The sequence below is a fragment of the Bombus pascuorum genome, chromosome 5 (assembly GCF_905332965.1).
Source record: "Bombus pascuorum chromosome 5, iyBomPasc1.1, whole genome shotgun sequence".
NCBI lineage: Eukaryota > Metazoa > Arthropoda > Insecta > Hymenoptera > Apidae > Bombus > Bombus pascuorum.
In genome coordinates, this window is record NC_083492.1 from 4,039,087 (window position 1) to 4,066,649 (window position 27,563).

At 34.7% G+C, this 27,563-nt stretch overlaps 5 protein-coding genes across 8 annotated transcripts in view; 2 read left to right on the top strand and 3 right to left on the bottom strand.

The window, feature by feature from the left end:
• LOC132906642 (uncharacterized) overlaps positions 1-27,563 on the top strand; it is a 123,285-nt gene that overhangs the window by 1,116 nt on the left and 94,606 nt on the right. The gene's annotated exons all lie outside the window — the stretch shown is intronic.
• Positions 24-18,297, bottom strand: LOC132906622 (sorting nexin-8-like). Of its 2 annotated transcripts, XM_060958964.1 has the most exons (9): positions 18,041-18,297; positions 17,291-17,418; positions 4,443-4,575; positions 3,113-3,306; positions 2,714-2,831; positions 2,070-2,529; positions 1,686-1,902; positions 953-1,141; positions 24-707 (listed from the first exon to the last, which is right to left on the bottom strand). In XM_060958964.1, the coding sequence occupies exons 1-9, from the start codon at positions 18,063-18,065 to the stop codon at positions 621-623; spliced, it is 1,551 nt and encodes a 516-aa protein (XP_060814947.1). In that variant the 5' UTR covers positions 18,066-18,297; the 3' UTR covers positions 24-620. The 2 variants fall into 2 exon arrangements, with proteins under 2 accessions (XP_060814947.1, XP_060814946.1); XM_060958963.1 differs by lacking the exon at positions 18,041-18,297 and having other exon boundaries at positions 17,291-17,460.
• Positions 18,467-20,829, bottom strand: LOC132906633 (UPF0193 protein EVG1-like). Its single transcript, XM_060958983.1, has 5 exons — positions 20,050-20,829; positions 19,641-19,774; positions 19,478-19,574; positions 19,154-19,297; positions 18,467-19,087 (listed from the first exon to the last, which is right to left on the bottom strand). Exons 1-5 carry the CDS (start codon positions 20,144-20,146, stop codon positions 18,867-18,869), a joined length of 693 nt encoding a protein of 230 aa, XP_060814966.1. The 5' UTR covers positions 20,147-20,829; the 3' UTR covers positions 18,467-18,866.
• On the top strand, positions 21,100-23,918 carry LOC132906637 (uncharacterized). The gene is made up of 6 exons (XM_060958986.1): positions 21,100-21,371; positions 22,041-22,163; positions 22,264-22,438; positions 22,565-22,650; positions 22,719-22,854; positions 23,344-23,918. Exons 2-6 carry the CDS (start codon positions 22,083-22,085, stop codon positions 23,532-23,534), a joined length of 669 nt encoding a protein of 222 aa, XP_060814969.1. The 5' UTR covers positions 21,100-21,371; positions 22,041-22,082; the 3' UTR covers positions 23,535-23,918.
• Positions 22,044-27,511, bottom strand: LOC132906628 (WD repeat domain phosphoinositide-interacting protein 3). Of its 3 annotated transcripts, none has more exons than XR_009658017.1 (8): positions 27,313-27,511; positions 26,422-26,595; positions 26,084-26,341; positions 25,808-26,009; positions 25,506-25,729; positions 25,292-25,416; positions 25,170-25,210; positions 22,044-22,124 (listed from the first exon to the last, which is right to left on the bottom strand). XR_009658017.1 is itself a non-coding variant. In XM_060958974.1 (8 exons), the coding sequence occupies exons 2-7, from the start codon at positions 26,592-26,594 to the stop codon at positions 25,310-25,312; spliced, it is 900 nt and encodes a 299-aa protein (XP_060814957.1). In that variant the 5' UTR covers position 26,595; positions 27,313-27,450; the 3' UTR covers positions 24,371-25,210; positions 25,292-25,309. The 3 variants fall into 3 exon arrangements, 2 of the variants coding, with proteins under 2 accessions (XP_060814957.1, XP_060814956.1); XM_060958974.1 differs by lacking the exon at positions 22,044-22,124 and having other exon boundaries at positions 24,371-25,210; positions 26,422-26,516; positions 26,581-26,595; positions 27,313-27,450; XM_060958973.1 differs by lacking the exon at positions 22,044-22,124 and having other exon boundaries at positions 24,371-25,210.

Genomic DNA, 27,563 nt, shown 5'->3' on the forward strand with positions numbered 1-27,563 from the left:
AATGTGAAAGTAAATAAATACGATTATTCAATAACAATATATATTTTGTTGCCACTATACAAAGGCGGGTATCGTATATAAATGTGTGTAAAATATACCGCGTATCCACGATCAACGTGATGTACGGAAATTACATTAATTCTCGTCAGACTTCTAAATCGTATAAAAAACATAATATGTCGGTAAACAAATTATTTACAAGCTTTTAGTATTTTTATACAGAAGTTTTATCTAATTATTCATCTTTACAAAAGAAAGCGTCATTTATTGTATATACAACATTACATGCTCGTCTAACGAGTATCGGTTACCTCATAAAATATATTAAGTACACAACAAGGAATGTATTACAAAAGTCTTGGAGTTGTATATGTTTAAAATATAATAACATGTACACCATATTTTTATACATCTAATTGCAAACGTTTAATTACGTATTGCACCTGGATTCATCTTTTTAAATGATCAGTGTTTATTACTAATAATGATATATGGCGCAATTAGATATATTTGTCTTTTAAATGTTTTTAATATGGGCATCTTATAACCATTATAATTATTTCGCGAATTTTTTCCTTCTTAATAACAAGGCTTACCTTTACCTAGGTTTTCGTTCCTCGCTATGAAATTCCATTTGATCCACTTGTTGATTTCTCTGGTAAACACTTCATAATTGTTGGCTCTATCAACTTCCACACCTCAGCGAGCTATGGCGCATTTTAAATGTTATTTATTTAAATATTTGGTAAAGATACTACTTCGATCATTTTCATCCTGATATGTTTACGAAAGATTGCAATAAAAATATTCTTCTCTTTCTTACATTTATGAATAACACTTACCAAATTCTCAGTTTTTTTTTCTTTTGTTTATTTTTGATAGCATAAACACGGTAAAAATTATCGTAATAAAGTATATTATAAAATATGTACGTATCGTGAAGGAATCTTACCTCAGAATGGCCGCGTATTTGAACATTAACAAGACTTTGTAGAACCGTGGCGAGTATTTCCAAATGAGCATGAACGAGCTGCGTCTCCATGTGTAAACAGTGTAACGAAAAGCAATTTCGCAACTCAACGTTTGCAATCACCGATTCTTGAGCAACCATCTTATTTTCCAGGTATTCGACTGTGTCACTCTGTAAATAAAAAGAAATTTTAGACATTAAAGCACCTACTAATAAGAATGTTTTACTTTTGATAATTTATACTCTGTCATAAGATATACTATTACACGATATTAAGCGCTATTACAAAATAAAGTCATAATATCTAATAATACTAATACGAGTAAATGGCGCATTATTTTGCTTTTGCTATTAGTATCGATCCAAATTCATTCTAAAGCTATAGGTAATAATATATCACAGACATTTGAAGCGAAACATGAATGGTATAATAATCGATACAAAGGACCAAGGGAACTCGTGGAAATGCAACAGCTGCACACATCAGCCTGTTTTCAATTGGGACGAATTATGTAAGACGATACAAGCTCGAGATTATATATTATCACATTTTTCCTCTGACATTAACATAAAAGACCTTGAGCAATTTCCGAATAATCACGTAATGACGGCGCACGCTGTTACAGTGAGTCGAGTTAAGTCATTGGATAAATATACTTTTCTTAAGGCTGTAAATCATCGTTTGCCGTTCGTCCATCTCGAAGGATTTACTTACGTCAGTACCGCGTATAACGCCCTGCATTTGCCTCTTCTTTAAGGACAACATCGTAGACAATGCGCGCTGATGATCAGCGCTGACACCACGCTCGTGCCTTTCGCATAGGATTCTATGCGCCACTAGCACGTCCAACAGGAGATTCAGCCTTTCACATACTCTCGTTTCCTCTCTGACTGCTTGTTGTAGTGCTCTCGTTGAAAGTAGATTAAATTCTCTGAAATTACGAATACACGAGAATTCCTTTAGAACAGAGTAAATACATAGTAAAATAATAAAGTAATTAGTAGCGTAAATATGCTTGGCGATAAATTAGATTCAATATGGAAAATATGTTCTCGATACATTCAACGAAGTCTCACGTTATCTCGCGTGGACGCTTACTTTGAAATTATGTGAAAGCCCTTCTTCATCTCTTGCCAAATAGTGGAACCACCGGTGGCCCATGCCGTAGTGCCATGAGGTTCTGAGGCTAAATTGCTTAATTGCGTACCCAGTTCTGCCATATCTACCGCGTAACTATGCGATCTGATTGCCAGACAATCAGCGATATTCTTCAGTCGGGAAATTCCAAGAAGTATTACTCTGATTTGGTCGCGGCTGTTCGCAAATTCCGTTAATGTTTCCGGTGGCACCAGTTCCTTTGCCCTCGACGATAATTCCGACGTCGCGAACTCATCGGGTACTCGCCTAAATACTTCTCGAATCTTGTGTTGCGTTTCTTCACCGGTGTAAGTAAAGAAGAATTGTACAATGTGGTCTTTGCTCACTACAGGGTGACGAGCGATCACGGTGAGAAATCTTAGCAAAGATCGTCTTCTTTCTTCGAGAAATTGAGAATCCGCTGTAAATATTTATGTTACAGTTAGTAATCGTAACGGAATAATATATCTTGCGGTATCTTAAGTAGTAAATTAATAGCCAAATAAATTTAATTTACTTTCTTAAAAGTATTATTTTTATTTCCTTCGATATTGAAATTCATAGCATCTACCATTATAGAATACACGAAGAAACCAAGACGTTACCTCCTACGATTTTCTTCGGTGGTAATTTCGGTATCAACCTGTAGGGAAATCTCGCCAAGAGAAGTTCGTGCAACGACACGAAGTCGTTGTAACGTCTATAAACGACGGAATTGAATCTCTGCAAATAGAAGAAATTCTTCTCAACCATCCTTCCATAATCGCACGTATTATAGATATTTTATTAATTCCAGTCTCAAGGCGAACTCAAGAACGAACTTTGCTTTACAATTCCCTAAACCTTAACCACATGCATTACGTTTCGAAAAAATGAGACTAACTTATATAATAAGAACTGAAATAGAAATTAAACATCAAAAACTAAAATTGAGGGTAGCATCAAAAATGTACTTTTGCAAGTATAGAAAATTAAAAAGAGAGAAAAAGAAAAAGAACACGCACTTTGCTGGTCACTTGATACTCCACGTGTTTCAAAAAGATTCCTTTTTTCTCAGGCACTAAGTTCACCTCTATCGTATCCAAATTGCATATATCGGAATAAGTGAGATTCAATTTGGCTGGATTGCTGCCTTTGTGCAATCTTTGAGCCAAAAGTGTTACCTCGGAGAGATCGCCCAGGACAGGAACAGGTAGCTCTATGGAAAAAACAAACATTAAGAAAGATTTTAAAGCGTTGGATGGAATGAAACGGACCAGTCGCGACAAGACTATAATTTAACGAGACTCTGAAAAATCAGCAAGGATATAGTCGATAATACCGTACCACGTTAGCTCGCTTTTTATTCCTTTATCTCTTCGTTTTAGGTGACGAATAATTTATGGCGACAACGTGGATCGTATCGATAAAATCTACGGTACGGTTAGATCGCGTGTAGTTTATTATAATTATTTTCCAAGTCACAAGCAAGTAACTTCTCGAAGCATTGTCGTTCCACCGATGTGAAAGGTAATCGTCGTCGTAGCCGCAACCTCGATACTGGAAAAGGCTTTTCAGACCTACGACACTTTGTTGCCTGTTCGTGATAAGATCCGACGCTCATCCTTGATCTCTTCTTTGTTGCTTGTTCGTCGTTTCTCTTCTTGTTACGTCAAATAGTAGAATACAACGTGGAACAATTGCAAAGGAAAGACCTTCGACTCGCGATTTTTCGTTGGATCGATCAGAACTTGGGAAACTTAATCGTACGAAAAATTGGACGAGTTGTGCAATCGGTAATTTGTTCGTTTGAAAATGAAACTCGTCTGCGAATTTATTTTCTTCGATTTGAATTTTTTACTGTGGACGACAGAGTCACAGCGGGAGAGATTATCGGAAGAACGGTGCACTTCCGGTGAACAGCTTTCGTTCGTGACGAAGCTACGTTTTCTTCGCGATAAGGGAAACGACTGATTGTGTTGGTCAGTGACACCAATAAAAACCAGGTTTCTTTGCACGGATGTTAATCGCGATACGTTCTTTCCATTATTAGAAGTCATTGTCTGCTAAGGAGCTAATTACAGCGTTGCTTTTAGTAGCGTGCACTCCGTTATCTGTCGAACGCACAGTAGCAACAGAATGCTTGCTTCTCCGTTGGAGTATTTTTGGGTGTTTACGTCGATTTAGAATCTTTTGAGAAGGAAGAGAAAGTCGTTCGTTTGGCTCGTTAATTTGTAGCAAGTAAAAGATTCTATATATGCAAATGTATATGTCATAAAATCAATTTATACAAACTTTTCTATTATTCTAAATCGCGTCAAGTTTACGTTCGAATGAAAAAAGCGAGTAACGTACCTTGAGATTCGGAATTCTCCAGGAGTTTGTCGCTTGGGTGCTTTCCTTGCTGAGCAAACGCGACTAGAGCAAGACCCTTGTACAATCCGCTCCTGGTCAGATAACCCGTCTTGCTGTCCACGAGTTCCCATATCTAATTGCGAGGAAAAGAGAAAAAATTGCTAAAATCTAAAACAATATCCACGAGGATATCCTGCTTTCCTTTCCCCAAGATTTTCAAAGATGAAATATAGACTTTTAACGCAACATTAACGTCAGAATACACGTACAATGCGCGCATTTAATTCTGCTGTGGCGATGAATTTTTACACGTGTCCCATGAATTATACTAAAATAATATTTAATTAAACAAATAAGAAATCTAGATACTTATACCGATACGCTAAAATATTAATCGCATGCATTAAAGCAGATTTATTAGATTCGATATGTTCACGGCGTGAAACTAATTTGTTACACTTATTTAATTAAACGTTTTATCAACTAAAGGATATTAGTAAATTCGTAGATGGACATAGTCAGATTCGTTAGTTCAGTAGCTTTATTTTTAATGGAAACATTCGTAGAAATTTTGTACAAAGGATTCTGTATTTTGATGAAAATTAAAGGAGACTGTAGTTTCGCATAAAGCATCTTTTCCAACTTCCTCTCCATCTGCTAATCGTTCTGTTATTCTGGCTCAGGAAAGTTCCACGTCAACAATTTTTTCTTTTACCGTCGATACGATTCTCACAACGAGGCATTGCCGACACGAAATTCAATCAAGGTCGAATTTAATAGCAACGAATCTTTCATCGCCGAGTCTTGTCCTTTGCATTCCTATCTGATAATCGTGTGTATTTTTTCTCTCGTTATATAATTCGTAAAGAACGTAACGAAGATGTATATCTTTATTCACGCAGCAGGTTCTACGGAAGTTCGCATAGGTTGAAATAAGCGTGGAAATTAGCTTCGAGAAATTAGATTTCCTTAATCGTTAAAGATTTTTAACGTATTCAAGAACAGATCGATTCTACGATTATCTTTCATTATTTATCATTTTGTTATCTATCGTGAATTTTGGAGAATCTTGTAATCGATAGGAAAAAAGAAGAAAAAGTTTCGGTGCGTAAAAGCGTTCGATTATTAAAATATCACTTCCAATTCCTTTCTATCAATTTCCAGTCCTTTAAAAATTCTTTTCACGCCTCTGCATTGGATTTTTTCTATTCAAAATAGCACGATAACCGCAACTTGAAATTTGAAAGGCACGCCTGGCAGAAAATAACACGGTTGCGCAAAAGGCGCGCGCGGGAAAATTATGGAACAGGTTTGCGAGGAAAACCATGAGAAAGAAGGAAGAATATTAGCCTTATTCCGTGCGGAGACGACTTTCTCGACGCTGCGTGACCGATAAAAGTTCAGGGTTGTACGAAATAATCCTGCTCTTGTTTCTTATCACCTAAATCCAACAGCTTGAAAAAACACCACGAAACGATTTGTGTCGTGTAAACAGGTGTTCGTGAAAAGAAGAGAAAAGGAAAAATAATCTCACGTTTAAAGATTCCAAAATTATTCCGACATATTTCAAGAGGAGAAGACAAATGGATTCGAGTTAACGAATAAACCAGACGCAAAATCCTCTAAAATTTTATGGAAACAATCCTGGCAACGACTTATTCGCCGCTTTGTATCTGCATACGAACCGATTTAATTTTCTGTACGAACCGAAATCAAAGAAGAATATCAATGCTAGTCCGAATTATATTACTAAGTAACGAAAACGCGAAACTTAAACATCTCGAATCAGCGAACAGTCGTGGCAATTACAATTTGCCACTCTATACCAAATCTGTATTTATCGAAAGCTAAAAGAAGGTATCTTCGTTAACAAATGTAACTGGTTTCGTCTCATCCTTAATTTCCATTTGCCATTTATCGCTATTTTCACTTGCGAGGTTAATCGAAACCGGATGAGATACCAGCAACTAATCTTTCTTCTAACTTACAAATATACCTAATTTTTATCACTATGTATCGCGTGTATACGTATACGCAGCGAGTTGTATGAGATAGAACTAAAAGCAAGGCGAGGACGTATTTACGAGAAACAGAGGAGAGCGTTGATTTAATTTAAAAAAGGGTTTAATTCGACGTAATCCGCGCGATACACTCGACTAACGGTGCAACCTCGGTTAACACTGCGAACGAGTCCGAAGGATTAGGCCATAAATGAAAGTAACTGCATTCCAAGAATTTTTATAACTTTGCTCTGCCATTTTACCTCTCCTTCTATCATTCCCACTGGCTCTCTGTCTTTCTACGATCTGGCAGAATACGCGCAGACCGCACGTTACGCGCATCTAGATTTCTGCTTCGACATTCACGATAACCCATCGTCCGTGTCATTCTGCAATCGAGCATTTTTACCAAAAAGTGATAACGCAGATTTTCCTAAGCGAGAACGAGAGCGACGCTCGTAAGTTACATCGTCTGTTGCTTTTTTCGAAAAGTTTCTCCATAATCGAACATTCGACGGATAAATTCGAGAAGAGAAGTAGCTTCCAAGAAGTTGCATTAGTTTTGAATGTTACGGTAGTAGGGAAATAAGTTAGTAGAATACAAATGAACTTCAACATATCTTCTATTCAAGATACAAATGACTGTAGAATGCAAATGATTCTTTATAAGACGAGCTTTAACAACGCAATGTATTCAAATCACAATTTCTTGGCATACGACAGCAGGATGCGATTAAGCTTGTCTCTACAAGAATAACGACTTATTGTCACGTATCGAACCTACCTATTTCTCTCTCGTGTTTTTGTCAGAATGCAGATGTTACGTAGAAGACACAAGAAATCATGAAATTGACAGATCACCGGTGATCTCCTCGCGTCGTACTTCCGAACGTTCCATAAATAAGCTAAAAAATTGAACTTTAACACTGGAACTACATCAGTCAAATTGACTGGGTGTACAATTTTATTTTCAAATTCCTACTTCGTGTTATATTTTTTCCGCATATGATGATGTAATGACAAAATTTTATTTTGTTTTTTTATGCATTCAAACTGAAAGTAATTTTGTATCAAGGCTACTTATACCAATACCAGTCGAAATGAACGGTACTTGTTAAAGCGTAAAAGGGTGCTGCAATCTGTTTATCGAACCCCAATTAACCAGTTTCCTCGTTTTGTACAACTTGCCATTCGTTTTTTAAATTTTAACCGCGCATCATTATCATATCAGTTATCAGGAAAATTGCGGATCGATCGCTGGATCGCTAGATGCTAACGCTAGAAATACCACAGCCGTCGAAATAACTGGTTCTACGATTTTATAAATGTGTGGACCCTCGTTTAGGGATGGATTAATGATACCAAAGATGTACTATATAACATGGAATTGCTTCTGTAAAAAAAAGTAATAAAATAAATAAAAGTAATAAAAGTAATAAAAGTAATAAAATATAAAAATATTCTATTATTACGTATTTTTTAAAGATCAGTCATTTTCGCTGGTTTTGGTAGAAGCAGCTTCGTGTTAACTATCGGTAGCGTTAAATATGGTAGTAAAATTTATTGTACGAATCCAACAGAGTGACGGTTCAGAGCGTTATAACGAAAAAGGTGTTGAGAGCTGATTTCGGAGGGTTGTTATACCAAGGTTTGATCCCTCTGGAGGGGTTTTACCGTCGGGTGTATATCAGACGCGGCTATTCTGTTACTATCTGGTTATTGTTTCGATGTTTGTGACATGCAGGATGTTTTGCCTATCCTATTACTGCTTCTGAGCGTGTGACACAGACATATCCATCGTCGCATCGCTGATCATCTGATCAGACGTAAGGACGTCAGTCGCTGATTTGCGAGCGTTACAGAGCCATAAATTAGCGATAGAAAAACCAACGGGGTCTAACGAACATTCCGCAGGCTATCGAAACAACAACGTAGAGAGTGTTCCAATGTCAGAAAATAGCAACAGCATGGCCATCTCTGACCTGACACCTCTTCCATGGGAGCCAAACTAAAAATCAGCTCCTAAAATCAGCTCTCGATATTTTCTGTTCTAACATTCTTAACCGTCGCTCTGTTGGATTCACGTAATAAACTCTGCCAGTATAACTATTTTTCTTACCTTGCTCATAAAATCATTCGAACGACGCGAGGAAACGACCAGCGATTTTCTTAATTTCACCACTCCCCGTGTCTACGACGTGACACGAGCGAAGATGAATTTCAACGTAGAACAGGGTCGAACGAGAGAGAAAAGAAGGAGGCGAAAAGCGAAGCTATCCTTAAGGAAGATTTGACTTATTACAAAGCGTTAATATTATATATATACGATATTATGTTAAGAAAACTATAAAATTACGAATTGAAACAATTCAAAGGCGATACAAACTTTTGAAACTCGGAAAATAAAAGGATACTCCGATAAATCTAAGAAATTACTACAAGATCGTAAAGAGGAAATTATTAATTAGACGTATTCTCAGAGCTATTAGGTTGTCCATAAAATTTCTTTCGTTTTATAAGGAAATAATAGACGTACAATGTTTTTCGTTTTATATTAGTTTATTGGATTATAATAGAAACTGAATAATAATAGAAATAGATCATACGTAATTCAATAAAATAATATAAAACAGAAATTGTCGTTCATCTATTATCGCCTTATGAAAGGGAAGAAACTTTTCGGACAACCTAATGATTACGATCAATTTTCACTAACAGTTAGCTCGTTCCTTAACGAGTCAAATCCTGTAAAGTGCCCGCGACAGCCACGTGTTCTCTTTACAAGACTAATTTAACATCTGGGCGATTTCCATTGTAAGGAACGACGAAAGATTTAGGAAGCGAATAAAGGACGTGCGAATGGGACCGTGGCAGAGACGGAAGAATGGAAAAAGAAGGAAAAGCGAGTGCGTTCGAACGTGAAATATGGGCAAATACAAAAGTGGACAGAGAGCGTAGTGTGTTCCGGTGGTTGTTCTCGCTGTTGGAAAGCGTCGGGCTCCTTCTTCTCTAGTTGGTTTCACGAGCATTATTAAATCTTAATCGTTGATCAAGTTCACCGGTAAAGGAAACTACAATGAAAATAAGTCCCTTGTTCGTGGTACGTGCGAACCTGGTCGCTGAACAATCGCCGCGAAAGCTGGCAGTGTGCGCGTCACGACAGCTCGTCTTTTCAATTTCAATAATCCCTCTCTTTCGCTGTTTCTCTCTTTTTCTCCCTTTTTACCTCCGTTGCATTCGAATCGCGCCGAGGAATTCTCCTCTGAAATACGATTGCCCGTGACCCGACGAAACAACCGTTTTCCTATTTTATTCTCCGTTTGCGTTTATACAGCATTGCAATGCACGGACGACCGCAATTTGCACGAATAGTCTCTTAAAATCTTCTTTTCAGACGATTTTCACGGAACATCGAACGTCGAGAGGAAAGTTACCGATTTCGTGCGTTCTTTTGAAAGTTGCGTTACTTGTGTGGTAGTTTAATCGGCGTTGAACGTTACGGATTGTACATGGCGCGGTGTTAAAACTCTTTTGTTCGTCGTTATGTTTATCTCTTATTCTCGATCAATTAGGAATTCGGACCGTCGATGAAACGTCTTCCTTTTATAGAGAAGGAAGTTTTTTTTTTATTTTATTTTGGTTATTTTACAATTTGTCCTTATGGACATTTGGTAAAGTGTTATATCTTATTGGTGAAGAGAAAAAAGAAAAAAATAAAATAAAAATAAATATAGCATGTGGGTGGCTACCCCCAGCGGGGTGCCAGCTTCGTTTTTTCTAAGTTATATCTTTTATGTAGAAGGAAGAGTGCATGTGCGTGTATAAAAGAACGTGGATGATCAGCCTGGTCTTAGGAAAGGTCAAAGTATCGTCCTGTTTTGCGGCCAAGTCTCAGGACAAAAAATACAACACAAACAAGAATACACAAGAGCTTAAATCCAAAAACACAAGAATGAAAAACACAAAAAACTGTAAAAACTACGACACATAATATAGCTTGGCTACGTCGCGTATCGGTACCTTTGCCTAACACACCTTATGCTAATTCATGGTTTAAGTGAATTACATTCAATGTATAAAAAACTATCTTGGCATAAATAAACACACAAAAAAGAAAGGTTAAAGTATTTACTGTTTAAGGAGATCCAAGACGACGCTGTCGTTCATAGGTTTGATTTGAAAATTCTTGCGGCTTTATATCACGTCAATCGATATGTAGAAACAGATGTAAATACTTTGTTTAATTAATCGATTAACGTTTCGAGACTCTCTTGTAATACTAAACGAGAGTAAACGAAATAAAGCGAGAACTGTACTTGATACTACGATAATATAACTGGACGTAATAACGAAGGAGAAAATAAAGGAAAAAGTGGCAGGAACACAAGTAGAGAGTAGTACGTGTATGTGTATAGCAGTAAACAGGAAGAGGAAATACGAGCGTAGATACACGTGTACTTGTGGAGTATTCGTTTAAAACTCTGTCCGACATCTTCTAGCTCAGAACGTTGAAAAACTTTCTAACGTTCGATCAACGTCAATCTCGTACCAAGGACATATTAAGTTTTATATGTAAAAAAAAAAATAATTAGACGGAGTTATTGGTAACGAGAAAGGAGAAATAAATACAAGTCGAACGAACAAAATGAAATAAAAAGGAAAATAGGAGTACAGAAGCATCGATAAGCAGGAAGAGGGAAGACGAACGCGTGTGTATCGTATAAAGCGCGAAACAACTGGAATGTCATTAAACAAAATTAGTCTCGTCCGCGACGGAAGAAAATCAGAGGGAAGGGAGATCGACTCATGACTATGGCTATCACGATAGCTTTATCTCACGTGCATACTACGTTCGTGTCGATCGTCGCATGGTACGCGTCCGAGGATCCTATAACCAGATCTACTAAACTTCCTGTTAATAACGTTCTTTTTTTTTCTAATTTAAAATTTGCTTTATTATATTATTTTCAGATTATCATATTATTTTAATGAAAATTTCACTATATTTTTTTTCGAGCGAAACTTGTACAGTGTTAACTACGATTAATAGTAATGTAACCTTTCAGTATTTAATCTTTTGTAATCCACGAGGGAGAATTACGTTTTTATTAATTATTAATAGCAGGAACACAATTTTCGACATTACGAGCAAGACTAAATGCATTAACATTTAAAACCTGTTTCGTCGAAGAGGATTGCACATGTAGCGCACGATGTTTCGCTACGTTCGATAGTTTTCTCTTATTGCGATGCTTGATAGGATTTTCCCTCCGTTTCAGAGCGTACAGCCTTGAGGTTTGAGTCCTTTGTTCTTCACGTAGAAATAGAAATGTATTTCGTTTCCAACTTTCCACTAAAATTAAATACGAGCAATCGAGCTGTTTGTCGATTTGAATAAAAGAAAAGAGGGAACAGAACTCTTTAAACAACTTGGATATAAATCTGTCGTATTCTTTGTTTTAAGCGTATTCTCGAGAGAAATGCGCGAAATATCGATAATTAAAGTAGGTCGACTCGCCAACTAGAAAGATCCGACGATCGAACAGTATCTTTTTCTTTTTATTCGATTCCTCCGCTGTTATTGGCTTGGCAACTAAGTGATTGCGGCTTTTGTCATTACCACCTAATGCCGCTTAGTATAAACGCGGATCTGTGCAACTTTCGTTAATTACACGTCAAAAGATATGCCATTGCGTCACCGCGAGTGAAAATTTTACTATTCCACGTTTCACATCTCGAAGATTTCGTCATCCTGTTATGAAAGCTCTTACGCTCATATTTGTTTAATTCTGAAACTATTCACTCGCAGATATCTATTAAGAATCGTAATTAACAAGATTAACGTTAACGATAATTCAACGACAATACTTTTTTTACCGTTACTCGCTGCGTGGTTATTATACGATAGCAAGGAATTTAAATAATTAACGAGCTGGCTATAAAAATGGAAAAAGTAGAAAATAAGACGAAAGGAGCAAGAATATTAAAAAAATATCGTCTATAAAAGTTTCGTGGAATGTCCGCAAAGGGTTAAATATACGTGTAAACAAGCACGAAAGCAAAGGGACACTTTGTATCATCTTCTGGATCGGCCTATTTATAGTGACCCGCGATGACTAGCGATAAAGCAGCGACCCACGTAACGTTATTTTGATTGTGTCGTTAGTCAATGAACGAGACGCGACGTTCAATCCCTGTTACGTCCTATCGCGACGTGTTGTGTCATGTCGTGTCGCCCTGTCGTTTCTAATTACCCCAACAATCGTGCTCGACAGATTTTTCAAAGCTAAGTGCCGATGATTGTCTAATCTAACGTGACAAAGTAGCGCGTAGTAGAATGTTCTTTAAATAAATTTGATATCGTAGTTTGCGGAATTGCGAGATCAACGAAGGAACATTTTTATAGAAACGTAGTTACATTTTCTTTGTTTATCCTGTGGTAAGGTATAGCGTGAAAATTTGGAACGTCACAACAACGCGATCAAATTTTTAAAAGGACGTAATCTTCCCTGAAGATTATAAAACTCGATCTATGTTTTCGAGCGAAACGTTAATGATTGTTTAAATATCGTTAAAAGAACATTTGTTCGCAACACGTTGAATTTCAAACGTTTTGTCGACTTTTAGTCTGCGCAAGATTTTAACGATAAGTTTGACAAACTTTTTGTTCGATTTAGGAAAACGTAATATCGCGCAGATATAAGATGATCGTATTACAAACATGATTATGAAAATAGCGAGTTGCTTTCCGCTGTATGATCGTCTTAATGTAGTTCAAGAAACTATCCTACACGAATAGTGCTTTCATTCATAAATATACGCTTCACAACTGTAAGCAGATACTTGACGTAATCTAGTAATTACGAATGGAACATAAGCGATTTTGCAACGTACATTGCAGAGAAAAAAGCTCGTCATGCCGATTGAAAATATTTATAGTTTCATAGAAATTAATTTTTCAATTGACACGAGCAATCTGTCGAATATAAATACGATGAAAATTATAACGTAGGAAAATCGCAGTTGCAAAACGAGCAGTGAATTTTTATAAATTTTCTGACTTTTGTGTTATCGAAAAGGAAGTGGACCAACCTCGGTGAAATAATATAAAAGTAAGGGGAAAATTACCGTGCAATAAGAAATTTGAGAATCGAAAGATCGAACGATCAGAAAAATTCGGAAATTTGAAAATCTAAACATAGAAACTCGAACACTTGGGGACACGAAGACGTAAACGACTTGAAAATTTCAAAATGAAATGTTATTGGGTTGGCAACTAGATATATTCGATTTTAAATATATGGATTTTTAATGCAGCGATTATTCGAATGAATACGCAAGTATAAGCAGATCTAAAACTTTAAAATTTAAAACTTTTGTATCCTTGTCGTGAAAATGTCCAAGTGATTTTTAATAAAAAGTAAAAAACACTGCTAAAAAATGAAAAAAAAAAAAATACAAAAATGGATCCTATACTGGGATTAACGTAGCATAGTCAGAAATAGAAACAACTTGTTAGATTCAAAGATATCTACAATTTCAGAATTACCCTTTTCCCCCTGCGATCTTCGTTGTAAATATGAAAACATCGAGATTCGTAAGATGCATTCATCGTAAAGCGTTTGTAGCTGACCCTGCTACGTAATCTTCCACTATTATAAAGGGGCGTCCCGTGCAGACTATCGTGAGCGGGCGTGTTAATGATAAAATAATGATAGCGTCACAGCAGACACAGGACAATATAATCGTTACGGAAAGAAATTTTATTCAACGACCGCAAAGCAATTGTTAACGATCACGAGTTGCCTGTACGAATGATAATTTCGAGGATTCTAGGAGGAAGGATGGTTTGAGCATGCTACGGAACTTTGCGTAGACGCTTATTTTTCTCCTATGGCATTTTGTATACACAGGTACATGCTTTGCAATGTAAAATAACATCTCTCAACGATAAAGGAAATTTCAAATAAATTTTAAATTTGTGAAACTTATGACGGTACAATAGAAGATGGCCTTGAAATTGCATAATCGCATAAAACAAACGTTATAATACCGATCCTTCTAAAACAAGCAAATTCGACGCGTGTAATTTAATCGGCACGGATGTACCTCTATCCTTATTAATATCAAAAAGAAAAGAATTAATTTTATATAAAATATATCTACGATTAAAAAGAACGTTTGTCCAACGTTGTTTCAGAAAATTATTGAAGAAGGGAGAGGGGGATCTTCAAAGTAAAAAATACTCGTAATGACACAGGTCTACTTCTAAAAAAAAAAGAAAACAACAATCTCTCTGTAGATAGGAAAAACGTTCAATTTTTCTTTTAAAACCGATCTTTGCCTCGATAGACAACTAAATGGAATTACGTATAGACGAAACGTTGAATCATATCGTTATATATTCATGTTTCGTATGACCTCAGTGATTCAGACACACCGTTCAGAATACTAGTATCGAATACTAGTACCAAATACCGTATGACTCGAGTCAAATACCATATGGCACGGTCTGAATATCTATTCGTTTTTCTTCCATTTTCGTCCATTCGTAAGGATAACACGAGATCGCAAATACGTAGGATAAAAGAACGTTCTCCGGCGTTTAATCGTCGAATAATAATCGTAAATGAAATTCTGAAACGGTTTTTCCACAATGGAAACCGCTACCGCTACTCGAGAAATTTATTCACGCAGTATTATCTGTTTCGGGCACGTAGTTCATATACCGTTGTACGATTTCGTTATCTAACCGTGTCGATGTATATACGTAATTCGTGTCATGCGATGCGTTTGCGCTGACAGTGACGTATTAATGATCGTTTAGCGCGTTTACCGTTGTGGACGAACTACAAATTGGTCAAAGTAGATTTAATTGGGAAAGGCAGCTTCGGTTGGTCTTTCGGTCTTCGAATTCGATTCGAATGGAATTACGATCGTTTCGTTGCACCAGCCGGACATTCAATAACATCTTTATCGAACTAAGCACAGAATATTTTGATAATCCGTCCAGAATAAACCAGAAACGTAAATATAGGAACCCTGAGTATACAAAGTTTTCTTGCTAAAGAAGAATGTAAACAGATTGCAATACAAATATTTCTCGTTAAATCCAGATTTTCACTGACAGAAAAAAATGTAATTTTTATCAATTAGAATTACATTGTTCTGTGAAATAGATGTAGTACAATATATACAGAATGTCCCAGTGTCGATGATGATATAACTTGGAACTGGTGATTGCACGTGAAAAAGTAAGTCGAAAATATGGAATACATTTTTTCCATTTGAGGTTTTGTTTTCGAGAAAATCGACTTTGAATTTCCTCCGAGTACGCATGCACTTGACCATTATCGTGGCTAAACGAATCACTATACAAACCATATGCCGTAGCTTTACGAGTAATAATAAATTGAGTAATTCTTAAGATTTACTTTATTAATGTAAATGTTGAAAATAAATACTGAAATAATTCGTTATATTAGATACAATCTATTATATCTATTTAAGGTATATTTATTATCCATTATATTTACCATTAAATAAATTAAAGGAGAAATAGATAAAGATGGTAATTACCATTTCCGTGTGGTAGTTTATCTTGTGTAAAATATCATATTTTATATTAAATTATCTGCAACGCAAAGAATAATATGTTTAAATATATTAAAATATTCATGTTTCAAAATCAGGACGTTGAACTGTTCCTGTTACCAACAAAGGACCATTATTGTTTAATATTAATGAAGCATGGTCGATTTTTATACGGATGATCTGACAATAACTGTTTCTTAAACTTAAAAGTAGCTGCTTACTAATAGGAAAGATTTCTCAACTTCCAATGAGTCACTGTCCTTTAGATGTATACAGTTTCTAATTTACTCAGGAAAACATAAATTTTATAAAAACTTGATTAGAAACGTGCATTTGATATAATATTCATTATGCGTCATTGAATCATTGCTATTCACTAACGGTAAAAGATTGCATAATCCCATGCTGTATGCACACAAAACAACTATACTTATACTCTGCATCAAGATAAAGAATACTAAAACAACGTTTTAACAACTCTACTTATCATAATAATTTTGTTTTGCAATTTAATTTGCGATTGAAGCAAAATTTGAATAAAAAATATCCTAAATTATACTCAAAATATTTTTCAAATATCGAAGTTCAAGACATTAATTACCACGTTCATTATCGCAGAAAACAAAGAAAGCAAAGTGTCCATTAAAGTTCGTGTTAAAGATCGCTATTCACTCAGAATTCTAATTTTTACTAAATATACATTTGCTAAATATTTTGTTTCTTTGTAATCTGAATTATGACAGTCGTGTATCTACGACGTATATGTAAATACTTTCTGTGATAAGTACATCCATTTATTTAGCGGTTAAAGTTAAAATAACACAGATATGTGACACTTGTAGCGAACGTTTTAAATCGCTTGAAATGTTAGTTTAAAAATTTAGTTATACGATTCGCTTTAAAAATTAATTCAATGAATTTAATATTAAATTTACCAACTTTCATTATTATAATTTTATTATTTATTATATTTAAGAATGTATTAAATCTAATAACTTTACTAATTACGATAAATGTAATAAATTGAAAACGCGTTTCTCATCTAGTATGCATGAACGATTTAACCGTGATACGATACGGAAGAAGAGTTAACGCGCAGCTATAGCATTAACGGTGGCATTAACCTAAGCGCGGCGTGCGAAGAAATTACAAAGTTAAAGGCACGGTACTCTCTCTTCTTTCTATCTGGCAGTGGCTGGCACAGGCTCAGCGACACGGAGAAAGAGACAAGAACGAGACAAAAAGGAAACATACCTGGCTGAGAACGGAGCTACTCAGCTGGGACTTGACAAGAAGGGATTTAAACACCTCTCGTTCTACATTTCCACTTGTGGGAGAGCAGATCTTCTCGTAGACTTCTCTGTAGAACGCCGGTATGCAGCCTGGTTTGGTGCGGCGACGAGAACCAAAATAAAAGGACATCACTTCACGAGAAATCTCACTTTTCTTCAGAAAAATTAGCATTACGTAGAGACCGATACAAACGAGTTATTTACCAATTAGGAAAAACCCCAGAGATGTTAATGAGAATTATTATTGCGTAAACATGTGTCAACTTTAGATAGCGAATGCAATAGCGTATATCGATGATCGATATTTCGAAACTGGAGTTTCGATAAATTCGTTCGATTAAATTTTGGCTAACCGTTTCTTTAACGTATACGTAATATCACTTATTTTACGATGGAATGTGAGCGTTATTCGTGAATATTTTGTTGATATTCTAAAGATACATCCAACGTGTAATATTTGAAAGTGTGTTTACGATGCGATCGAATATAAATAATGAAACGTTTAATTCACAAACAGTGAGAAAAAAGTTGTACAAACAAAGCACAACGCGCAAATATGATGCTATTAAGAGAAGGAAAGAAGGGAAGAGAAAGAAAGATGGAGTTAGTGACGCTCGGCAACGTTAAAAGGGATACACGTTGATCTTAAAAACCGGACGACCTCGGGAAGACCTTGTCAAAGGTGCGTACGGTACACGGGTTTATCATTTACCGAACGACAGATCGGTCGACGCCATATTGGATCACTTGTAGATCATCCGGGATCCTGCGAGATGGTTGCGCCGCGGCTTTTCGAAAATACAGTCACGTTCCACGGATTGTCTTTCGTACGATGTTTTATGAGCACTCGCGTTGCTTATTTTGATGGAATGACAATATGACCTGTCGGCGAGATACCAACGACAACACAAAAACACCAACAACATACGCCATTGCCGTGTGGCGCAAAACTGACGAGCTACCGCGATTTCTCCGGCAGGACCGTTCTTATTTCTCCCGCCGCGCATGCGCCCTCTCACACGTCCTACTTACACTAGCCGTTGTGTACGATTCGAGCGCGGCAAATTCGTAACTCTGAAGTTTTGCGTTCCAAGGAGTTATTTGATATTATATAATATTAAAAATCTATTATATATAAATGTTATATGCATAAATTGCATTTATTACGCCATTATTATTACATTGTCGTATATAAATATTCTGTGTATCGAATATGTTCGTCTGTACGTATAAATTGAAATTATAAATTATCGAAATATGAAAAACTTGTGTAAAAACATCGTAAAACTCCATTTATTTAAGTGAAATTTTAATCAGTGTCTAATTATATGAACAAAAAATGTGAATTCTAGTTATACGAATTGCCTGTCCTCCGACAGTTTTATATAAGTAGAATAATATATTGTATATACTGACGTTTTATTATTTTATTATACCTATCGCTTGGTTTATCTAAAATACTGTATAATATATGTTCTGTAAACTTTATAAAAAATATAAATTGGTTAAGTATAAAAGGCCGTGAATTATAAAAATTATTAATTGTCATCTAGCTGTCCTAAGGGAAATGGTTTTGGCAATGGTCTTTCAAGTTCTCTGATCTCTTTTCGAATTTCCTTCGATCTCTGCTTGTCTACAGATTCGATCAATCGTAATTTATGCGCTATTTCTTGTTGTATTGTAAGACGATATTTTTTCCCCATTCCAAGACATTCCATGTCGTTTAAAAACTCCATTCTTTCTTGAATTCCACGAACCACTAAAAAAATAAGAAAAAGTATATTAGAACAAGAACATAATATAGCTATCTATTTTAGTTATATACAATCATCGATAGGATCACTGGTATCAGGAAAGTGTGGTTCTCGTCTCGCTTTATGAAGAATCCTTGGGCCACGAGGAGTTTCTGGCATGTCCTTTCCATACGCCATCATGCATGCTAAATGACGCTTTTGCTTTTCCGTATTACCTGAATGTTAATAATGAGAAAATAAATACACGTAAATTTAGATAAAAATCTATTACAAAACTTGGTCTTAAATCAGGAAACTATTAACTTCTAATCTTATTTGATACAAATAATTATTTTATTATTACAATAAATATTTGTACATTCTAATCATTATGTAAAAGACCGATATAAACTTACGTAAAGGAGACGTTCTTCTATATTGTTCCCTCTCATACGCGCCGCTCTTAATAATCGTATCTTGCGATCGTTTTTTCCAGACGGTAGGCATTAAAACCTACATAGATAGATTTTATTAATTTCATTTTCTTGTTGCCCGTTAATCTTAACTTATCAATTTTACCTGGTATCCTAAATTATGCTTATTCGATCCTGTTTCCGATCTTTCCACAGCAGTTGGCAAGGATTCACCTTTGTTAATCGCTTCTTCAATACACCTCCTTTTCATCATACTCACTTTGGACTCTTCCATTAGAACTAAGATCACAGATTTATCAAAATGTTAATTTCGACAAGAAAAGTAACGTAGATCAGTATTAAGTACTTTATAAGAGAAGAATTAAACCTATTAGTGTGTTTTTGCGAAGACATTAATGATTCCATTAAACAATAAGAAATATTTAAATATTTAATGGGTTGTAACACTATCGTATTTCTAATTCGATATAAATATAGGAAAAATTAAATACAAAAATTATTTTAAGTAAGGAATTTAAAATCTGTTTGATTAAATTTTCGGTGAATTTGCTTACGTTTGATCAAATTCTTCGTTTCCTCGCTATATTTTGCTCTCGGTGGGTGATGAAACGCACCCACCCCCATCTCCACTCTCTGATATTTCCGATCCATTTTTTAACCTCCTGGAAAGATCGTATATCGAGGCTATCAGCGCGTTAATATAGCTTAAAAGCTGCGAACAAACTGTCACAATTCGTGCTACGTTCAAAAGACAACCACGATACGAGTATGGAGGGCCGCGTCCGTGTCGCGTTTCTATGACTACTTTGAAAATGATTCAATCTCGATCGAACCAACTTTCGAACTGTGATTCAAACTTCCACGATACACGTTGACAATAAAACAATCATATGGCATTCGTTTCAACGTAGTAATGGAATATAGACAATTTCAACGAAATTGCAGCGTTTATGGATATTTTAAAACAATCATATTGCCTTTCGATAATAGGAATTGTAGCTTATGCAACGCAAAGAGATTTATCGAAGTTAAAATACTATACGCGACAAAACCAAAGTTAAGTTTTATATTTGTTAAAATACGATTGTTTCAAAATATCGGTTTAATAATGTATTTTAAGGAAAACTGACTAAATAATAAACAAATTCCTTATAAAATATAAATGAAATAAAATATAAATTATATAGTATAATATAATATATATAAATGTATAGAATAAAATACAGATGTTCAATTAATCGTATTTGGGTAAAAAATAAACATCCTCCACATCTAACATCAATTTATCTATTTTGTATAAAGCGCAATATATATATATATAAATATCTATTTGCACAGAACACCCACATAATCGGTAAATCAATAATAAACCATACCACAACCCCTAATAAACCAAATCCCATTTAGAACACTTTCAATTTTAGTCGCGGGTCAATAAAACTCAAAACAAGGTTTCGAATAACTCAGATCTATCGGGTTGAGAATTAATCATTTTGCGGAACTAGCAATCAATGATCAATTGAGAACGGATGCATCTTGAAGGATGCGGCAGTGGATCGGTGTGTGGTGCGCATGTCGTTTAATCTACCGCTAGGGGTTACGTTTCAACCCCCTGGACGAGGTAAACTCGCGCTTTGTGCGTCGAACGCACACAAACGGGCATCCCTCTGAATTATCGTTCGCTCTCGATAGCCTCTCAAAGAGGCTACCAAAACTGGAGCAACATATTTTCATGGCAAGTTCTTTATTCTTCGCGTGATTCCATTTCATTTGACAATCGCATCTTTCGCTTTCGTCCAAGCGAGAGACAGTGAAAGTTATTGATTCTCATTGTGAACTACGTTTCAGTGATATTCCGTGCTCCTTTTTCCGCGAGGTGAGTAACGACATATCGCGTCACTCGCTTTCCATTCGAAAGCGACGAATCTTCAACCTGGAGCGCGACTGCATTCTCGATTGAGAATGCACTTCCTCGCACTTCCTCTTTCTGTTTCTTCTTTATTTTTGTATTATTGTTATCGTTGTATGTACACCACGAACATCGCGGTACATAATAGTTACCTTGTTTGTAACCTCCGAGGGTTGCGCCTTTTTATTTAGAATATTAATTCAAAAGACTGCTGCGATCATTGCAGCGAACTTTTATATTTTGTATGATAGTCGATATATTTGATGCTTCGCTTGATAATTGGAGACTTTGGCGGATGCTTCATCACACGGTACACAAATTGGTATACAAATTTTGAACGATGTTTCTATTGTTGTTTTCCTTCGATGATGCTTGCATTTGATAAAGATTGAAAGATTTTCAGCGATAGAAGACAGCCCCAATATTTAAATTGTATTTATTGGAAGAGAAAGAAAGGTATAGATTTCACAATCAAAAGTGCACAAATTTATTACTATTGAATTGATGGCACGTTCCAAATAATGATTTGATTGTAATTGATTGTGTGCTGATTTCTTTGAATGTACTCAAATTTGTGGAAAGTGGAATCGCTTCAATTGTTGGATGTAAATTTTTATTATTTCTATATATTTTCAGGAATAATAATTGCACAGCGTTCTGTTAAAAAGAATAGGCAAAATGAAGGTGGGACTGTTAAAGAATTTCGTGCATTATTTTAACCTGGAAGAAGGTACAGTGTTAATAGCAGTATTTCAATTGGTAAATATGATCTATCGTTTAATTATTATCACTGTGTAAGAAACACATAAGAAATTAGCATGCGTTAAATTATATTAAATTATTTCATTTTTTAACACAGCTTATATCAGGATTCAATATGACATTTTTCGTGCTGGCACTAGTACACACGATGGGAATTCAAGAAATGGTGGTAAGGGACACGGAGGATGCTCTCGAGAGAGAGGCCTTGGAAGATATATCGTCTAATCATCTAAATACTAAGAAAATGGATATGGCTCACCATAATGCAACTGGTGCTTACAATATAATCTTACAAATATTTTATATTCTACTATTTTCGCCTAATTATTCATTTAACTGTTTATCTCTAGTATTCGCTCATTATACATCAATTTTAAAAATCTTTCACACGTGTTTAGAAACGGTGTACTCGATATACTGCGGTTTGGTGATCACAGTGATACATTTTATTTCCACTATCCTGCTGTTGTACGGTGTGCTGGCGGTAATTACAGTTTACGTAGTTATTCTCGAGAATAATTTCATGGTAAGACAAGTTGTTTCTTTCGGTAGAACAATCGCCACTTCATGGCGCCCTGGTTGGTGGTCATGATGACGATAATATCGGCGTTGACAATTTCTGTGTTCGTGGTAGAACAAGGCTGCCCGTTTATTGCTACGCTCGGAGGCAATGCTGATATTTGTGAACGTAAGTTGATAAACGAACGAAGCAAGCAAATTATTATAACAAATGCTAAATTGTTATATCGTATGAAACCTTTAAAATAACTTCTACGTAATTGTATGTATGTAATCTTCCTACCAATTACTTAATCTCGATATTCTGTGTTCGTATGAACTGTCAACTTTAGGTTATAAAATTATTCGAATGCTGTTTTGATACTTTCTTTATTCTGGAATAATTCGTTTAAATATGTAACAGAATGATAATGAAATAATCCATAAGTGCAAGATTGGATGTATAAGAATCATATATAAGCGATGCGGCGAAATTTTATTTTATTATTTCCTATAGACTTTAAGACATGTGTTTACTTGTTAATTTCAAACTTTTGAAAAGCGAAATTTCATATGTACCAATTTAGTATATTCATGATATATCTATCGTTGACCAAAAATGTCTACCATTTCGGAAATTTCTGATTTATATCGTTATCGAAAGTTGTCTCTTTTCCAGGCATAATCGTTTTGCTCGTCGCAATCAGTAATTCGTACGTGTGGCTCGTCGTGTACAGCGCTTACAAGAGTCTCGAGACTAAGAAAGGACTGACCCACGTTCTTCATGGCGTGAAGAAAAAGTCTGCAGTTCCAGTCGTGAAAAAATCGAAAGTCGTTAAGGCGGACGCGAATAAACCTTTCGAGGTTTAAAGATTATTAAACAAAGATATAGAGATAGCGACAGAAAATCGGATTTATTCGTTACAATGAATGAGAAAGGTCGCGTTCGATGGCAAGAGCTCTCATTATCGGGAAGTACCTTTCAAATGACAGTGTTTTTTAAACAAATTTTAAGATCACCCTCGGTCTGCCAACAAGGCCTACGGATTCAATCTTGTCATGTAAAATTTTGTAATCCAGTCAAACGTCAACGTGTTCCGTCTTTGACGATAATTGAATAAAAGGAAGGAAAGACGAATGAGAAAGGTGCGGTAAATTTATGTTAGAAAAACACTGTGCATCTTATTTCTATACATAACACGATGGAGATGTTCCATTTTACAAAAGCTCAAAATAAATCTGCAGTACAAAAAGCCTGCTTCGTATTATTATACGTGTTATTGTTCATATATTATGATTAATTGTTAAGAGCTTCGCGTTGTTTTTTAATGATACTCGAAATTTCGAACAACGCACACAGATGAATAATTACAATATTCTTAATGTAAATCTAAACTGCATATCGAAATGCGACGACGCATATATCGTAATATAATATATATATATATATATTATATATATACTTTTTTTTCATTTTAAAGCCGATACCATGATAAATTGTAAAATTTATTCAATTTAACAACGACTCTAGGTTGGAAAGCTTTGGTTTAGCAACGTGTATTCTCTTTCTGTAAGACTGAATTTTAATTACTAATGTTGCGTAAAACTTTTCATCAAATTTCGCATAATATATACATATATGTATATATACATATATATATATATTACAAAACAAAACAAAACAAAAAAAGAAACAAAATACATGCTTGCAACTGATAAATATTATTTATATTTTATTTTAAACAAATACAGCGTTTCGTCTCATGATCATTTTTATTTTATATTCGATTCCAACTTCTTTGTGACACTACAGACTTCACATTTTGTGGTAATATTTCAATAATAATAATTGAATGTAGTTATTTCTTGTGTATATGTATATTAAATGTATGAAACAATAAAAATAAAAATAAAAATAAAGGTTATAAAACTCGATTACGTTATACACGTATTATTATTTTATTTGGTTAATCATCGAATACGATCGATAAGTAGCCAAATTTCATAGTTTTACATTAATTTGCCTACATTTGTGACACAAAATACGGAAAATACGGAATATATTTGAACATCATATATTTTCTGCTACGTTAAATGAGACATTTGTAATTTTATAAAATAAATATAAAAAAATACGTATGACTTGGTGAGCATAATGAACCACCAAAAATCGTTCAATTACTTTCAGAATGATATTCCTTATATATTTGCATCAGCGTTAGTTAAAAGATTGTTTAATTTATGTGTAAGAAAATTACTTTTTACACTGACACATTAAGCAAAATTCATAAACATTGAGTTCTTCTCTTTGCGTATAACATCTAAGAACGTATAGTTCCATAAGTAAACATCTCAGAAATAGGCCTGCTAGCGCTCCTTAAAGTTCTTTTTATATCATATAGTTAGCACAGTACTGCACAGTGGACATAACACCAACAAATAATAGTACTTTTCATTTGGTCCTCTACCATATAATACGACTTCAAATAACAACACAGTACTCACTTCCCATATAAACTATTCCATGTGATCTCATCCAATGAATACTGAAAACATAATGTTAAAGATACATATATTTTTATTTAATCATTTCATAATCAGTATATACTAATCAGTGTATAGTTTACCTCTTCCTTATTTTCCAATCACATTTTATCATCTGTTAATTCGAGGAACTGTGCATAAAAATCTTTCGTACATTCACCTTTATTGTTAAACACAAATTTATAATAACTACCATCTGCGCATATTACTGTAACAACAAAAAAACCATTGTTATGTAAGAAATCATTACCACGCTATATATTTACATTTCTGAATATATTGCTTTATAATACTGACCTATAATACTATTGTTATCAGTTCCAAATGCACACATACATTGTGGACCACCTGGAACTTGAAATTTACAAAAGCTCCAGCTGGAACTAAAATATTTTGGCAGGAAAGTAGCAGATGCTAAACTAGATTGACGATTTAATTTTTGATCCTCTACAGCAAAAACGTGTACAGTTCCATGGTCACTTGCTACACATAACCAAGTTGAATCATGGTTGAAATTAATGCTATAATAATATAAATTTGAATAATTAATATTACTTTAGTAATATATAACTGTTTATAAAATATTTTGTTTTAATTACCAGTAGATATTTGCATGATTAGCTCCCCTTCTTAATTCGTTAATCATATTTCCAGTCTGTGTTTCGAATACTCTTATTAAGGTTCCCTTTTCTGAAGCTGTAGCTAGTCTAGTACCTTGTAAGTTTAAAGCTATACATGATAAAGGTGTTTCATGCGCTTCAATATTTAATGGTTGTTTCTCTGTATTAGCCAAATCTATCACTGTAATAGTGAAAACAAGTTATTTTATAAATTTGAAGAATGTAGAAGACCAAAATTTCTTGCTTAAGATTTACCTTGAACGTGTCCATTTTTTCTACCAGGGAAAGCAAGCAAGGAATTACTACTATTTGGACATAAGACACATAGACCTCTGGGATTTGGATTAGTCTCAAACACGTGAAGTTGCTGAGGATTTTGCGTAAATGTATATACTTTTATAACTCCTTCTAAAATTACTACTATCCTATCTCTTCTTAATTTAACACCTCTTACAGGAGCATTGAATTCTAAAGTAATTGCTGGTGATTTTTTAAGGTCATCCCATATCATAACTGCAAGTTTTATATAAAATAAATCACAAATAATCCACTTTATTTATTTTAAGATAGAGAAAATATATGAAATATGTTACCTTTATTTGTTGGATACATAGGTTTTGCTCCGCTACCAACTAATGCTAAATAATTACATCTGAATAGCATTTCCACATAACCAAGGCCTCCATCACTGAAATGACGCACTTTTTCTTTTAAAGGATCACAATTATATACTCTGAAGCCATTTTCCATACCACAAGCGAAACATCCTACAAATGGAAAGATTATACAAACAATTAAGATATTGCTATCTATTCTCTTACATTACACAGTTACATTACACAGTCTTTTCCCTTTAAAATCACAATATGGTATTCGATATATATGTACATATATATTCCTTATTTGACACATAGAACACTAAGAAGATAAACTACCACAGTTGAATGATTATCATGGAACTCTTTATGGAATAATATCACATTGTACGATTATACGATATATATAAAAGAATGAGAAACGTATAAGAGAGATAGTAATGAAATACGAAAATAGATTTTCTAATAATTCAAATCAAACCAATGAGTTTTAAAACAATTCATTATAAACAATTGAAAGGAAATTCTAATAATATAATCGAAAAAGAAATTTAAATAATTTTTTAAACATAATGGGTCATACGACTGATTTATAAATAACTTCATAAAATATATTCAATGCAAAGTTATTATTAAAAATTTGGAATAATTGTACACGAATGAGGTTAAAAAGAAGAAAGTGATAATAAATTCTTTCATTTTAGCCATTTTAAGCAAACAGAGTACGATGGAAACATATTTTTTCAGGTTAAATTGATATTAATCGTATAGAAAAGTGAAATTATGATAAATTTATTCGACAGGTGTTAGATGCAAAGGTTAGGAGTAAAAAAATAAATTTGACAGTACATGACTGGACTGTCAAATGTAGCACACTCGGTCACGTACCTTGATCCTGATTGAAACCAGCGTAAAGCAAACCGTTCCCGTAAGGATTCCCTGTGGTTAGGTTCATTGTAAATCACTTTTTTAATCGCAACATTCGTTCAAACGATCATTACCCGTGGAATTCTATCACATCTTCGCCGGCAAGCACATGAGATACTTTTTGTAACTACGAAGTTCCGTCACCATCATAGAATCTCCACGCATGCGTATTCATTTGTACTAATCAGCTGATACGTGCTCGAGCCGAATCG